This window comes from Schistocerca serialis, chromosome 4, assembly GCF_023864345.2.
Source record: "Schistocerca serialis cubense isolate TAMUIC-IGC-003099 chromosome 4, iqSchSeri2.2, whole genome shotgun sequence".
In the NCBI taxonomy this organism is placed as follows: Eukaryota; Metazoa; Arthropoda; class Insecta; order Orthoptera; family Acrididae; genus Schistocerca; species Schistocerca serialis.
In genome coordinates this window covers 59,210,280-59,228,273 of record NC_064641.1, presented here as the reverse complement: position 1 = coordinate 59,228,273, position 17,994 = coordinate 59,210,280, and the positions used below count along the sequence as shown (strand labels likewise).

General features: G+C 37.7%; 1 protein-coding gene across 1 annotated transcript in view; it reads right to left on the bottom strand.

Moving 5' to 3' along the window:
• The window catches only part of LOC126473650 (lipase maturation factor 2-like), a 75,674-nt gene that overhangs the window by 15,404 nt on the left and 42,276 nt on the right, over positions 1–17,994 (bottom strand). Inside the window, exons 6-10 of the mRNA XM_050100873.1 lie at positions 16,753–16,873; positions 16,451–16,582; positions 16,163–16,368; positions 7,928–8,168; positions 166–382 (exon numbers count right to left, since the gene is read on the bottom strand). Coding sequence (XP_049956830.1) covers positions 166–382; positions 7,928–8,168; positions 16,163–16,368; positions 16,451–16,582; positions 16,753–16,873 — 917 coding nt within the window. The remainder of the gene's footprint in view (positions 1–165; positions 383–7,927; positions 8,169–16,162; positions 16,369–16,450; positions 16,583–16,752; positions 16,874–17,994) is intronic.

Sequence of the window (17,994 nt, the reverse complement as noted above, 5' to 3'; positions counted from 1 at the left end):
CAGTTACCACAGAAGTAGCTTCCAACGACAATTTCTCATTCAAAAGATCTGAAGAGTTTATTTTCGACATGTTTCATTGCAAAGATTGCTTGTCTGTGTCACTTTTACTGTCAGTGTTGTAATTACAGTTACAACTGTCTTTCAATGCTGAACCATTACACTGACCTTTGTGTCCATGGTGTGTAGTGGTAGTGGTACAAGGTGGCCCTAATGTACTTGGGCGGTTTGTTGGGGAAAGGATTTCTTGAGGTATCCAAGAGCTGCAGAACTTCGGGTTGTCCATTGAGCAGTCGATACGCCAGGCTCATAAGCCAGGGATTCTGGTGATATGTACCAAGAGCAGCAAACCACATCTGCCAGTCCACACGTGGTTGATGAGGAGCTATGGAGAGAAGAAGAGAAAAAAAAATCAAGAAATGAAAGAGAGAAAGAAGACCATAGCAAGAACGAAAGGTCATACAAACACTGGTTATGTCTTTTTCCCCCAACACCATGAACAGTGCCTAGTATAAAAAAGCAATCATCCATCAGCTGTTTTAGAATATAACAATTTCAGTTCATTACTATTAAATTTTGATCACTGCTATTGCTGAACAAGTAAAAGGATGGGGAAAATTTGTGCTCAAATGATTGGTTTAATATGCAGTAATTATTAAGGAAAAAATCCATTGTAGTCATGGCATTTTCGCCATTTCTTTATATCCACCAGAGTAAAGCATGTGAAATGTAGGAGGCAGCCATGGCATTTTCACAATTTCTTTATATCCACCAGAGTAAAGCATGTGAATGTGTGTCCAGAAATGAAAATACCAGAAATATTAGAAAGGATAATTTTCTTTTCAAAATGATCCTCCAACATTTACTCTAATAATGTATTTCATTTCTGAATTATCAATATAATAATTGTCACCACCACCACCACCAAGCAACTACCAGCCCTAAAAATCCGTAAGCTGGCTGTACAAGTTGCCTCTGTAATTGGTTCAGTCTTTTTTTCCCACTCTATACGCCTCACGTGTTCAACTTCTTTCCCAACCTCATTCCAAAACTGTATTTTCAGTCAGCCAAGTAGGCATGTTTTTTTATCACAGTCCGTCCATCACAGGTCTATGCGCTAATTGCCATATTGCCAGCCCACTGAATTCCCTTCTCCTCAATGTATTTTTGAATGCTATATATCTCTTCAAGCAATCCATTTCCTCTATTCTTCCTCATCTTTGACTGTATCTAGGAAAGTCTCGTTATCTATATATTGACACAAATGTAACGTACATACTAATAAATCAATAGGAGCTGTAAAGTATAATAACAAAACTGACAGTTTTTTGGCAAATAATAAGATGCTTCTTTGTACATTTTTAAACTACAAAATAACTAATTCAAATGTTGCACCTTAAAAATAATAAAAAAGTGGATTACCAGGAATGTTTTGTAGTAGTTAATACAGTAAATATCAGAACTTCATGATGGGTCATCCTCTCTACTATGAATGAACACAGTAGCTCAATTTCATTAATATTAGCTTTCCTACAGGTTCCTATTCACCGAAGCCAGTTTGAAGACAGTTAAAAAACTTGTTTGTTTGTGATTATTTCTAAGTTTGCTCGAATGTCGAAGTATCCACATTTATTTGACTTTCCAGAGCTTAAACTGAGACAGCAACTTACTTGCAAAAGCAAATGGGGTTGCAAAAGTAAGTAATTGGTAAATAAACAACCTGGAAATAGCACTCACATAGCTCCCAAGCGGGTTCATGGGTTCTACCTCGGAAATTTTGGGGGTGTGGGGTGGATGGTGGTGCTTAAGAGTTTAACATCCCATTAACATCGAGGGCATTAAGAGACAGTGTCAACACTCAGATTGTGGGAAGGAAATCGGCCATGCCCCTTCAAAGGAACCATCCAAGCATTTGCCTTGACCAATTTAGGCGAAAATTTTAAAAACTAGAATTGTGATTTAGTTCTTTAAACACTTTATTTCAGACACTTTCTGGCCCTAAATAAAGAACTTTTCTAGCAACTAAAACAACTGTAAATGAAAAAATTAGGTTAAATGGGAAAAGCTAAAAATTAGTTTAGTAAACATGAAGGTAGTTTAGAAACTTTTCTGTAATTTTCAAATACTGCAGGATCAATACATATATATCTCTCAAATTATTAATTGAAAGGAAAGTAAAACATGTAAACAAAATCCATTTACATCATGAAATGAGAGGCCTGTCTTCAGTGTTTTACACAAAAATATTTATGAGTCTTTCTCATCCACTACTACTTCTTCCTGAATCTGCCTTTCTTTGGAGTGATAATCTTGTTGCACTCTTTGCAGCCCATATAAGATCCTTTGAAAATTATTTTGGTAAGATGCTCTTACTGAAGATAATGATTCATTTTACTGATGACCAAAGCACTCAAGGTTCCTGTATTCCTACTAGATTGAAATTCAGTACTGTTTTTCCTAACAGTACTAAAAACTCTCTCATAGGCAGCATTACTATGATGAATAAGCAACAATGCAAGCATAAGCTTGCTCAGAAACAGATACTTTTTAATGCCCAATGCATCATACATAGCAGATTTTTGTATTGAGCAGTATCAGCTCTCTCTTCTTCCACCATTCCAAAGTCATCGAACTGGTATCTTAAAAATGCCAACTCTCTCTCTCTCTCTCTCTCTCTCTCTCTCTCTCTCTCTCTCTCTCTCTCTCAACATCAAGAATTAACTCAGCTTTACAAGTGATGGTAAAGATTTTCTTTTCCTAGATCCAATGTATATAACTTCAAAGTTTTTTAAGAAGTCATCATGTAGTGGAGTTTTTCTTTGACGTAACTACATGAGTTGATGAAAAATCTTCTGACATCTTCATAAAATTTTCTAATTACAGATTTTTCATGCTAGGAATGACGAATGCAGCTTCTAGTGTCCACACCAATGACAATACCTTCATGCCTTTTGTGATATTTATTTATTTATTTATTTTTGAAATTTCAATTCCACTATACTACCAGAAGTAGGTACTGCAGAAGGATGGATAAATCTCACAATTAAATCTATAAATAAGTTATTTAGGATGCTACAAAGTCTGAATTACTGGCTTTTCTTTCTGAACGAATACATTTGCTTTGGTAAATAACAAAAGTATATTACTAAAGAAAAGAAGATATAGCATGGTTACAGGATTATTTAGAATAGGGCGCACTTTAGATGTGTGAAAGTTGTTTCAACTTTTTGAAGCTTCCTCATCGAAAAGATTACAATAGGCTCCTGCTGTTCTGTTATTCTTTCTGTTGACTGGAGCAGACAGAGCCAGTTTGTACAAACATACTTCAGTATTTTATGGGGTTTAGTGCCTTATATATTTTGACAAAGTTTAAAAGTAGACTTTTTTCGTAACTCTCTTAGAGAAAGTAGAAAATATCTATTACAAATTCTTCAGCATCAAAATATTGTAGGTTTTCTGCAGCACCTTTTTGTGCAGCTAAATGAAGCAGGTGACAGGAACAAGACTGAATTCTTATGTGTGGCTGAACTTTCTTCAAAACAGCAGCAACTCCTTTTATATATCCCACCATTGTATTTGCATTACCAGACACAAATAAATTGCAATTTTTCTAGGGAATTCCTTTTCTTAGCAGTTCATCACTCGGGAAATTAAAAATTCCTTCGCCAGTATTTAAACTCTATTCTAGCAAGAATAGTATTGTGGTGCATATCTTTCCCAGTTTAACACAAAGAGTAAGTAACAGCAATTGGATACAGTTTCACATCTTTACTGTCTGTGCTATCATCAGTTGCAAGAGCAAAGGGGTTTTCTTGTAAGTATTCTCCTACATTGTTATGTGTACTAGATGGCAAAGAATTTATAGCTGCAGTTGTTTTAGTTCTTCCACAACTATGTTTTTTAGTAATCTGTGAATCAGGAAACTTTTTCTGAACAACTGTGACGTGTGATCTGCACAAGAAATTGTGCATGCCATGTTCAACAACGAATGAACTAAGAAGCATTTCAGCATTGGTGACAAGAGTATTCCTCATCAGGTTTTATTCCAAATAATGACAATGATGCATTTGAAGACTTAAGGTTTGTTAGGTCCACATGTACTTTAGACAGAACATGAGGATGGCAATCATCATGAACAGCATGCTTTATAGAAATGTTTCGTGAACACACCACACAAGACACATGTTGGTCTGATTTATCTGATTTTACCAAACATGGCCATTCTTTACGAGACTGTTTCCAAAATTTCTGTACAGTTTTACATTTTTTTGCTACATCACCATCCAGTGTAATAACACTTTGTTGGACAGCACATAGAAGATAGCCGCCAACTAAAAAACTGATGTACGAACACTGGGAAAAAAAGAGTGAGACGAGAGTGATAGCCAACTGGACATGGCCTATATCCCATGCACTTGCAACATAAGTTGCTTTCAGAAAGCAATCATAGAACGTGTGGGGAAATTGGTTCCCCAGAACACTTCCTTTTGAAATGCATTCGATACAGGCATAGACATAATGACATAGAACACACAATGGAAACAACACTATACAATTCGTTGAGGAACCCAGATACATGGACACAGTTGAACACAGCCACAACATAATCTCAAAAGCAGAACATGATGTACACAGACAGACTCAACAATACAGAAGGTGCAGAAGACAAGACAGGCCAACACAGATAGCTCGAGCAGCTCCAGTACTGATGACAATATGAGTGATAGTGACAACACGTACATAACATAGGCACACAAAAAATACATAACATAAACATGTAAAACATGCACAACTATTCATATGAACATTTACTAAACACTGCAATTTATATCTTGCTATGAATGAATCTAATTAAAAGTAGAAGTAATAGACTGTGGATAGACACTGTCCTAGAATCTTCGTTAAACTCAAAACTAATATTGTTAAGTAGTTACGTAAGTGACCACATCATTGTAAATGTAATAATATGAATGTAATCTAAATGTTATATAAAGTAAGCAAGCAAAATAAAACAGAACACAACGGAACATTATGCAATTAAACAAAATGAATAGGTCCACTACTTAAAAAAATTTCTAGTTTTATTCTACAAAAATGTTTTAACAAGATTAATATTAGGTTAGTGGTGGCTTGTTACTTCTTCTACAGCTATGTAGGAAAAGTATATAATTTAATTAGATTACATTGAGGCACGATATTGTTTACTAACTAGTCCAATAGTAGTAGTTGTTATGTAACCTAACAAACATCAACTCGCACAGCGCTAACAAATGACACCGACATAGTTTGCATCCGCATGGAATGAACAAATTGAGTTTTCCTGATGAGCGATGTTCAGTGTGGATAATTACTAAAATAGGTAGCACAACATGTGGACGCTGGACTTCAAGTTGAATACCACGTCCCCTTCCCCACGTGGTTTTGGTGAAGATACATGCATATATATTCTTTTCCTGTCTTCTTTTATTCTCTTCTTAAATTATACCATAAATTTACGATTTCCTACTGTCAAATTGCTGCATTTTTCTTTTAAAGTATATGTAATTGCTGTAAGTAAATAAAAGATAACATCAAAGTACAAACAAAAGAGCCCATGCAGCCCCACCTCCATGGACAGCCTGCATGGGCAACAATGCCCATGGCCTCAACTGTGTAGCACAGTTTGCTGTGTGGTGGTGGCGGCCATGGATACTGGCTAAGAGGTATATGTTGAACACTATGGCCTGCATAAAGTAATAACATGGCAGGCCCTAGTAGTCATAATGCAGCTTGGAAGAAAGAAGTCTGAATTTGGCACAGTATTTTTCTCACTTTCATTCGAGACATCTTTCATACTCTTTAATTTCGCATCATTTTTGTCACACTTTTCTTTATGGACACTATTAACATTTGCTGAAAAAAAAATCTAATTCCTCACATTTTCAACAAACTTATATGAGAAACTAATGTGCACCCTTCACATTAAGAGAATCTGCCCCAAGGTAAAAAGTATTCTAGTGAAGGGCTTGTGGTAAAAACTGGGGCCTAAGCCCCAAGAGGTATGCACAGGATATACACAACAGTGGTTAGGCCTGGGATTTCCTACGGGGCTGTAGTGTGGTGGAAGAAGGTAGAACAGCGGGTTGCAGCTAAGGAGCTTGCTAAGGTGCAGAGACTGACCTGCTTAGCCATAACAGGCGGAATTAGCAGCATACCAACTGCTGGGATAGAAGCCATGCTGGACATGAATCCACTACACCTTTGGATCAAGATGGAGGCAGCAGATGGGGCATACAGACTTAAAACTGGCAAAAACTGGATCTCATCGGGACATCCAGACTTACACACAAACATAGTGAGTGAGGTAAACATAGGAATGGCTGGGGAAATGCCTGCTGACTATATAATTACTCCCAACTGCTTCAACAAGCCTTACAATATAATAATTGGAAGCAGGGAGCAGTGGGAAAAAACAGTTTGACATCATACGGAGGACATCGTTTGGTTCACTGATGGACAGAAATCAGACCAAGGCGTTGGGGCAGAGGTGCACAGGGTTCAGCCAAGACTGGAGGGCATCATGTCTCTAGGAAAATTGGCCTCTATATTCCAAGATGAAATTACTGCAATCAGGGGCATGTGTGGAGGAGAATATGCATAGGTGCAACAATGAACTTAGCATCTACATCTATTCAGGCAGCCCTGAAATCATTGGCAGCTCCTGCAACAAGATCAAAGATTGTTGCAGAATCCCACAGGGCTCTGACGGAGCTAGGGGGAAGCAATAGGGCAAACCTAGTGTGGGTCCCTGGCCACTCAGGGATCAGTGGCAATGAACAAGCCGACAGATTGGCCAGGATGGGGGCAACGGCTCCATTTACTGGACTGGAACCTGTCCTGACAATCACCAAGGCTATGATCAAACTAGAACTACGGAACTGGCTCACGAAACAGCATGTAGAATATTGGACCAAGGTCCGTAAACAAAAAGATGGTAAGGTAACAATCCCAAGCCATGTTTTAAAAGAATCTCTGTAATCTTGAGATTGAACAGGAAAGAGATCAAACTCACGACTGGACTGATGACCAGCCATGGGAACTTCAAAAAACACCTACACACAATGGGTATAACAGAAGAAGACCTTGAATGTAGGATCTGTGATGAGCGTGAAGAAACTGCACCACACCTAATATTTGAATCCATGGCATTGGAGAGCAAAAGATATAGAATCTTCGGAACAACTAGACCTAAAGAAATTGTGCCTAAAAAAAAAACAAAAAAAAAAAAAAAACAAAAAACCACACCCACACACACACACACACACACACACACACACTCACTGGTAAAGGGACTCCTTGCACTATTTCAGCTTCACTAGATACACAGGGAGTGATACCGCACATTAAACTCTGTTTCGGTGCGGGCAGTGGTGGGTTAGACCTAAGCTGTTTTAGCTTCCTGTCAAAATCAAATCAAATCATTTATTCCTCAAATAATTACTATTACTGGACTCTAAAAAAAGCAGTGTCAATTGCATTTTTTGGTGTTGAAAAGTGGAAGACCATAAAAAAACCTTGAGAAGTTTCTACACATGGCCTTTATGATACAAAATATCCGATTCTTACCAAACAGAAAACAATAATGCAAGTTAAAAGTACTTGCCATTATCAATGAGGCAATCACAGAGAGAAATTGATTATGTTTGATAAGAGTGAAGAAACATATCAGCAGTGACATTGCTTTTGTAGCCATCTCGATACATGACTGGACAACTTTAATTTCCACACCACATAATTACGTGTCCATCATTTAACAGTTGTTACCCTTTGCGCACCCATCATTCTTGGAACATATTTGTTACCTGAAAGTACTATCCACTCACAAATAATTATAAAAGCTATTAAAGTAATATTGAGACACTGCAAAGAAATCTCATACAAAAATACATACCCACAAAGGGTGGTGTTGCATTCACATTTCCGGCTTTATAAAGGAAATTATATTCCTGCCAAGGACCATCAATATGATTGCTGCCCTCAATAATCACTTCAGGTCGACCTCCAACACCGGTCATTCGACGGAAGAGACCATATGCATTTGTCACATGCAGATGGTTAATGCGAGACTCCCATGTGCGGACTGCTGGCAGAACGGTGCTGTTGCCAGAGGGATGCAGAGTTGAATAAGGAATCTGAAAAATAAACAAATAAAATAACAATACATAAGGAAGAAAGATTGGGATTTAGTATCTCATTGACAATGAGGTCATTATAAATGGAACACAAGCTCAGATAGATCACCGCTGGGGAAAGACGTAGGCCTTTTTCCTTTCTGAAAGACACAATCCCAATATCTGCCTTTATTGATTAATAGAAACTGTGAGAAATGTGATTCTGGATGACTGGAGAGGAATTTCAGCCACACTTTGGCTAAAAGAGTCCAGTGTCCCAACCACTGTGCTACCTCACTTAGTATAATATGCTTAATTAAACTGTAAAATTTTAGCCCATAACACAACAAGTATTTCTATTATCTAGCTTCTACCAGAGATGTGCAGGCAGCAACTACCAGAACTGATACATACTTATCTGAAATGGCCTCGAAAGAAAATACTACAAGCAACCAATGGTCATGTGTAGTTATCCACAGGAAGATTTCAAGTGTCCCTAGAAATTGTATCCACTGAGATGTACCTATTGCAGGGCCAATTGTAAAAACTCTGCATAACTGCCAGTTAACCTAGGTCTCTGAATAATGCAGGAAACATGCTTTATGAGTGCAGAATAACACCTAATCTCAGTATTGTCTATCCAGCAATTTCAGGCTGGGTTATAGAGATTATCTGTATAGTAAGTTTGACAGATAATCAGACAGTGATGATGAGATTATAGAATTGTTTGAATGAAAACTTAAGAACGTGAGACACTGGCCCAATTATTTTGAAGAATACACCAGCATAGAATTTTAACTACATTTTATCCTGTGGAGTAAAAAGTAGTCATCATTTCAATCTTGTAAATCATAAACTGGATAACATGAATGACAAGTAATTTTGCAACTGTGTTTCATAGCATAACTGTGTTGTTTACTGAAGGCTGTCTGGAAAGTAACAAGGTGTTATAAAATGGCTGTAAAAGTTTTGCCATTGACAGAATCATATTGGAAATAGTGCACACACAAAGGTCATTAAATAATGTTAAGATTTCTGCAGTCACAATGCAGGCATGCGTCAGCTGGTTTGGAGGTCGTATTGCCATACTGGTACAAACACAGCCGCAAACATCTGATTGCCAGGCCAGACTTGTGTTCCATTCTTGGTTTTGTTCTAGCTACATCATTCCCTCTCCTTCCTCCTCCTTCCCCCTCGACCAAGCATGACATGTGGTATGTCACATCTTGCATAAAGAATGAATTATTGAATGTTGCACGTCATCAAGTGCAACAGCTGATACAGGAAGACTGATTGCAGAATGGAGTTTGGGGAATATATATCGAGTTGGCATGAAGATTGGCCTCGCAAGGGAATCTCCCCATCGCACCTCCCTCAGATTTAGTTATAAGTTGGAACAGTGGATAGGCCTTGAAAAACTGAACACAGATCAATCGAGAAAACAGGAAGAAGTTGTGTGGAACTATGAAAAAAATGAGCAAAATATACAAACTGAGTAGTCCATGCGCAACATAAGCCACATCAAGGATAATCTGAGCTCAGGAGCGCCTTGGTCCCGTGGTTAGCGTGAGCAGCTGCGGAATGAGAGGTCCTTGGTTCAAGTCTTCCCTCGAGTGAAAAGTTTAATTTTTTATTTTCAGACAATTATCAAAGTTCAGGCACTCACACATAATCAACTTCGCTCTCCAAAATTCCAGGACATGTTCAGATTTGCTTGGACATAAGTAAGATTTGACGGTCTACACACGGAAAAATTTGAAAACGTTAAAAACATATGTTTTGACAGAGCACAGGGAAAACTGTACGACCGTGAAACTGTTGCATTCATTTGTTGCAGTTTATGTGACAAACCCTTATGTTTTCATCACTTTTTTGGGAGTGATTGTGACATCCACAAGACAACCTAAATCGGGCAAGGTAGAAGAATCTTTTTACCCATTCGCCAAGTGTACAAGTTAGGTGGGTCGACAACATATGCCTGTCATGTGACGCACATGCCGTCACCAGTGTCGTATAGAACATATCAGACGTGTTTTCCTGTGGAGGAATCGGTTGACCTATGACCTTGCGATCAAATGTTTTCGGTTCCCATTGGAGAGGCACGTCGTTTCCACTACTAATTGCACGGTTTTGCAGTGTGGTCGCAAAACACAGACACTAAACTTATTACAGTGAACAGAGATGTCAATGAATGAAGGGACAGATCATAACTTTGCGAAAATAAAGAAAGTAAACTTCTCACTCGAGGGAAGACTTGAACCAAGGACCTCTCATTCTGCAGCTGCTCACGCTAACCACAAGACCACGGCACTCCTGAGCTTATACTATCCTTGATGTTGCCTATCTTGCGCATGGACTACTCAGTTTGTATATTTTACTTATTTTTTTCATAGTTCCACACAACTTCTTCCTGTTTTCTCGCTTGATCTGTGTTCAGTTTTTCAAGGCCTATCCATTGTGCCAACTTATAACTAAATCTGAGGGGGGTGCGGTGGGGAGGTTGCCTTGTCAGTAACGTCCTCTGCAGTGATGAGGCCATATTCTATGTTGAAGGTTTTATCAGTAGACACAATTGCCATTATTGGCCAGAACAGAAACTTAGCGTTATGGTGGAGAAGATGCAGCATCGTACAAAAGTGCCACAAATGCTTTTAAGCAATTTATCCTGTGCAGCACAATTAACGCAGAAGGCAACATGCAGATACTTGAAAATTATGTTTGGTCAATAGTAACTGCTTGGGATAGCAACGAAGATGTTATTTTTATGACATAGATGCCCTCACAATAGTGAAGCAACTTAAATCACTTAATAAAAGGGAAACTTAAATCACTTAATAAAAGCAAGTCTTCTGGTCCAGACTGTACACCGCTTAAATCCCTTTCAGAGTATGCTGATGCAGTTGCTCTGTACTTAACAATCATATACAAACACTTGCTCGATGAAAGATCTGTATCCACAGACTGGAAAGTTGCACAGGTCAAAGCAACATTCAAGAAAGGCAATAGAAGTGGTCCACTAAATTACAAGCCCACATCATTAACATTAATATGCAGCAGCATTTTGGAATATATATTGTGTTCGAACACTATGAATTACCTCGAAGAGAATGGTCTGTTAATACATAGCCAACACAGATTTAGAAAACATTGTTCTTGCGAAACACAAGTTGCTCTTTAATCGCGAAGTGTTGAGTGCTATCGACAAAGGATTTAAAATTGATTCTGTATTTCCAGATTTCCAGAAGGCTTTTAATGCCATACCTCACAAGCGGCTGGTAACTGAATTGCCCTCACAGTACATATTTTCTTTAATGTCGTTTGTTGTTAGCAATATAAGCTTATTCCCAAGAGTTAGCAGCTTTCACTCAGTTAAAACTAGGCAGAAATCAAATCTGCATGTGGAATGCACTTCCTTGACTCTTGTGCAGAAAGGAGTGCAGTATTCTGCTGCATCCATTTTCAGTAAGCTACCACAAGAACTCAAAAATCTTAGCAGTAGCCCAAACACTTAAGTCGAAACTGAAGAGTTTCCTCATGGCTCACTCCTCCTATTCTGTCGAGGAGCTCCTGGAAGAGCTAAAAAATTAAGCAAATTCCAGTGTTACATTGTTGATTTTCTTTATTTAAACTTACGACTTGTCGCCTGAATATGTTTCTTATATTTCATTTTATCTGTTTCTACAATCGTGTTATAATTTCATGTATTGACTCATTCCATGACCATGGAGACTTCTCCTTACTGTGGTCCCACGGAACAATAAATAAATAAATAAAATAAAAATATCATCTGAGTTATATGACCGGATTTGTGATTTCCAGTCACACAGGTCACAGTTTGTGCTAACTGATGGAAAGTCACTGAGTTGATGAAAAGTCATGCTAACTGATGGAAAGTCAATGAGTTGATGAAAAGTCACTGAGTAAAACAGAAGTGATTTCTGGCATTCCCCAAGGTAGTGTTATATGCCCTCTGCTGTTCGTTATATTTATTGATTTAGGGGACAATCTGAGGCAGCCGTCTTAGGTTGTTTGTAGATGATACTGTCATTTGTCATCTAGTAAAGTCATCAGAAGATCAAAACCAATTGCAAAGTGATTTAGATAAGATACCTGTATGGTATTTGGGAAGCAAAATAACTGATGATGGTCGAAGTAGAGAGGATATAAAATGTAGACTGGCAATGGCAAGGAAAGCGTTTCTGAAGAGAAATTTGTTAACATCGAGTATATATTTAAGTGTCAGGAAGTCGTTTCTGAAAGTATACGTATGGAGTGTAGCCATGTATGGAAGGGAAACATGGACGATAATAGTTTGGACAAGAAGAGAATAGAAGCTTTTGAAATGTGGTGCTACAGAAGAATGCTGAAGATTAGATGGGCAGATCACATAAATAATGAGGAGGTATTGAATAGAATTGGGGAGAAGAGGAGTTTGTGGCACAACTTGACAAGAAGAGATGAATACACTAAGCAGATTCAGTAGGATGTAGGTTGCAGTAAGTACTGGGAGATGATGAAGCTTGCGCAGGATAGAGTAGCATGGAGAGCTGCATCAAACCAGTCTCAGGACTGAAGACAATAACAACCTGTATGGTGCAAAAATTGGCAATTGACCCTAAATAATGTAAAGTGTGGCATATTGCCTCACTTTGCAAATGTAGCGCATTCGTGGTTGGATGAGAAGTTTCCTGGACAATGGATGGGAAGAGAGACTGACTTCATGAGTGGCCTGCAAGAAGTCCAGGCCTGACACTTTATGGCTTCTTTCATGGGGCTGGGAATAATGTAGTATATACCTGACGAAACCTCACACATTGGAAGAACTGGAAGCATGGGTTCGGGATGTTATCAGCAATATCCCGTGTGTCTTCCTCCAGAGGAATGTGGGTTCCATACACAGTCATTTGAGATGACTGGTTGATGACACAGGTACCGACTTTGGTTCAAAGAATACATTCTCATTCTTGTGTAACAATGTATGCACGATATTAATTTTTAAAAAATAGTGTTATAATCACAGTATTTATTCGCGTTTCTCAATACCAAGCTACTTTCTAGGCACCCTGTATATCTCTCTCTTACATTGTGTTAACAGATACTCAATTTTTTTCTCACCCTTTTTCAAAATTTTGCCATCATTCAATAAGAGAACAAAGAGAAAATATTTACTAGTTTTATTCAGTATATAAACTGGAAGCATATCCATTCACGATTATAGAGCCTAACATATTTGTGTTCCCGTGCTCCCACTGTAACTGTGTTTTCGCAATTCGTCTTTCTATTTGACAAAAACATTTCAAAATAGGCACAACAATACTGAAAAGCCTCCACTTTTGAAACTTAATTGAATACAACATTCCAACCTTCTTTCCTAAACCCCATCCTCAATGTTAGGGGTAACTTCTAATGGTTCCAGGGTGAATGCATTTTTACAGCAGAAAACATTAACCACGTTCTTCCCTTATAAGTTGTGCTTTCTCTAAATAGCACAGCAATATTAGAGAAACTCATTGGCAGTATTACGACAACAGGCTCATTAATGCTGAAACAGAAATTTTCTCCCACTTAGCACCATGAAAGGCATGTTTTTATGAATCACACTTATAATACTTTTACTCCTGTTCTACAAAAGAGTGCCTCTTCCAATTTTGATCACAATCAGTGTGGTGGTGTACAGTTGTCTATTAGCTCTATCACTGATGTCGACTCATATCCTGATGAACTTCAGTTGTCACACAAGCTGTCTCATATAATTTTTATTTCTGAAATTACTGGCCACCAATGAATCAGCTGCTTATAACTTTCAGAATTTTTTCTTTTTAACACTTGACAATTTCGACCAATGTGACAATGTGCGTTTGGAAGGAGTTTCCAAAAATAATTACAAGCCTGATGTTCTTGAGCCATAGCAAGTCTCAGCTCACGATCTTCAACTGATTCTTGAAACCATGCAGTCCTCAGTCTTTTACTCATTGTGGTGTAGTCAGGAACACATTTCTAGGCATTTTTATTTATAAATGATTGAAATCCAAATGTAATGAGTAGACAGCCAAACCAAACAGTAAACTTTATGAATTCATTTTCCCTAGCAAATGATATAAATTAAACTTATTGAAAGCCGCAAAGAAATGTCATTAAGTTTTTATACACAAAGAAAAATCAATAAATCCTCATATACTAGTTACGCAAATTTACTGTTAGTCTGTATTCATAAAAGCAAGTTTGTGGTACGTAATTCTGTCACTGACGTAAACTCCTCATAATACATCTCTCACTGAGCTAAAAAACTAAGAGTGCCATCTATTACTTTCTTGGTGAGCTACAAAAGTAACAGCGCCATTTATTGGTTCTTCACCATGATCTGAACTACTAAGCTGAGCAGGCAATTTTAGATAAAACTTTAAATTATGATACCTTTCTGCCATGTTCCTATTTTGATGAAATTAAGCCAAGTTATCGTAAAGTTACCTGTGGAAACTCCACAAAAAAATCTTCTAGTCATTTTGGAGATTAGCATATTCAGAAAGGCAAGCAGATAGAGAAGACAGCTTTAGAGTTTTATTATTAGTATAGATGTATGGACAACCACCAATTGGCAACTTTTATTGACACTGCTAGGTATAATATTTCCTTTTTTTTTGTGCATCACACTTCTAAATCAACTCCACTGCACGCAAACATTTGGGCATCGGCAAATTGACACGCTTTGTCCCCACCATGTTTCCATGTTTTATTCTAGACTTCAGAAACACATGACGTATGTACTATTCTTTACTTAACTGGCTATGGAGCATTGTGTTGTGTGTACACGTTACTTTCAAGCTCAGTAATACGTGTTTTATTAATATTTTAATTAGATGTGGCAACAGCAACACACTGAGTTTTTATGAAGTTACTGAAACGCCTGCGACGTCCATTGGTCTCACAGCATTCACAAAAGCATAATTCTGGCATTTTGAACACTTTTCACTCACTTTTACAATTCAAATTTCATCAGATGATGGCAGAATATCTGCATATCACAAACCTGAATTAATGAGAACGCTATTCCAAGTATTAGTAACAGATGAATGAAATGACACCAACTCAGTTATACCACAGTTAGCTAGACCTGGCTTTATCTTGAAATCTCACAACTGGTCAAGTAACAGTAAGAAGACAGAAGTACTTATACTATCAATCATGTCTTTCTCAACTTTCAGCAACAAAATGCCTCTCAAATGTTAATAAAAATTATTCAAGAGCTAAGATGTTAATCCAATTTATGTTTCTACATGTTACAAATAACACTGGAAGAATGATCTTCCGATGAATACCTTAACAAACACAGTTTAAAAATATGAATATAATAGAGGGAAACATTCCACGTGGGAAAAATATATCTAAAAAGAAAGATGATGAAACTTACCAAACAAAAGCGCTGGCAGGTCGATAGACACACAAACAAACACAAACATACACACAAAATTCTAGCTTTCGCAACCAATGGTTGCCTCGTCAGGAAAGAGGGAAGGAGAAGGAAAGACAAAAGGATATGGGTTTTAAGGGAGAGGGTAAGGAGTCATTCCAATCCCGGGAGCGGAAAGACTTACCTTAGGGGGAAAAAAGGGAAAAAAGGACAGGTATACACTCGCGCACACACACACATATCCATCCACACATACACAGACACAAGCAGACATTTCTGCTTGTGTCTGTGTATGTGTGGATGGATATGTGTGTGTGTGTGCGCGAGTGTATACCTGTCCTTTTTTCCCTTTTTTCCCCCTAAGGTAAGTCTTTCCGCTCCCGGGATTGGAATGACTCCTTACCCTCTCCCTTAAAACCCATATCCTTTTGTCTTTCCTTCTCCTTCCCTCTTTCCTGACGAGGCAACCATTGGTTGCGAAAGCTAGAATTTTGTGTGTATGTTTGTGTTTGTTTGTGTGTCTATCGACCTGCCAGCGCTTTTGTTTGGTAAGTTTCATCATCTTTCTTTTTAGATACAGTTTAAAAATAGCAATTTGTGTACTTACAGTGCTGATGGCAAAAATGAAAAGTGCAGCAGCAGCATATAGGAGAGTTGTAAGTACAGTTACAGCACGTCGAGCAAATGTTTGTGATTCAACTAGTGCTGTAGACACGGCTTCAACAATGACTAGTCCAAGTGATGCCAGTCCCACATATATAGTTAAGGGAACTGCTTTGGATAATGCTTGATCAAACTGCTGTCTGGTGAATGCTGTAAATTGTGGAGAAAAGAAGGTTTAGCACTGAATCTGAATTACACAAGTGACAAAAAGAACAGTAAATGAAGTACTCACCAATGTCAGATTCAATAGTATTCTTTGGTGTGATTCTTAAGGAGTACCAAACAACAGTGCCATACAACAATGCTGCATACACTACAAGTGTTACTGCTTTACTGAATAACCCGGGCCAGAAATTGGAGGCACCTGTAGCATTTGTTTTATAAAACAGGAATTTAAGAAAATTTTGTTAAAGATCACATGTAAGAAAGATCATTAAGTACAATAACTGATTAAGTAGTCACTCTTAATTGAACAACGCAAAAAAGGTAACAGATTTTACAGTATCTTGCTAATATTTAGCATATTTACTATACCCTTCTGTGGTTTTTTCTTGAGGAAGTAGTCATCATCTAATAGTGATAAGCATAGTACAATGGTCAACAAATTGAAGAAGTTGTAATTTCCGGTAAGTATTATGCAGACTTGCAGGAAGAGCTGAAATATAGATGCAGAATTAATTACATGATCATGGAGAAAGTAATTATGATCTGTTTACTTGCATAAGCAAATGTAATGGCATCTTGTTAACGTCAGTCACAAGGGGTGTTATTTCAAGATACATATAAAACTTAGTATTTTATAATGCTGTAAAAGATACAACATGACCAAAATATACAGCTATAATTTAGTTTCATAAGTACTAGTAAAACTGAATAGCACTAGATGTTTTGGGAAGAACAGTAAATATATTAGGAAGAGGTAGTACAGACTGATTTGAATAAAACATCTGATATAATTTTTCAATTTTTATTGGTTACAGACACACAGCAGTTGGAATGTAAACCAAGCAAATACTCTCAGAAGTTCTTAAAGAAAGACAAATGAATAAGTGTAAAGTAGATTTTCCTACACTCCACATCTGACTTCAATGCCGTTTCAAATTCTCTTGATAGGCCTCTTGCAGCTTTTCTGAGGGTGCTTTGGTTTTCTTTTATGAGTGTAGCGCTATTCGTAATCTGAACAATCAATTTGTTGTAGGTTTGCATTTTTCTTTTTCGACTTTGCCTTTCAACTATCCTCACCAACGAAAATCTAAATGGGGAGGTCTTACATCCTTGGTGACAAAGAAACCGGACCATATCTGTTGATTTTTAGTATCCCCTTTTCTTATAGGAAATGACCATACAGCACGTGTGTGAGGATTTGTTAACTGTGGTAGTTATGTGTATTGGCTGACAGTAGTCGACCTATTATTGTGTATCTATTGTAAATATACTAGATGCTCTGTGCATGTGGGTTACTCCATGAATGTTTAATTGGATTGTGTACACGTATGGAATGCGTTCAACATTGAATTGTGGAGATAAAGAGTGATAAAATTTGAAGTAGTCCTCATGAGATCACTGGTGAGACTCATTTCAATTACATCATCTACTCATTTTATTATACACAAAGTCAATTTTCAGATGGTACGGATTCTATATGAAGTTTGATGCTGTGGACGAGCCTGCAGCACGGTCAATGCTATTTCACACCTCCACTACGAAAGTTGCCCAGCTTCACCAATTGGGCCCGAATTGCACATTGTGGATTCCCTCCGACCATAAATTAACTCT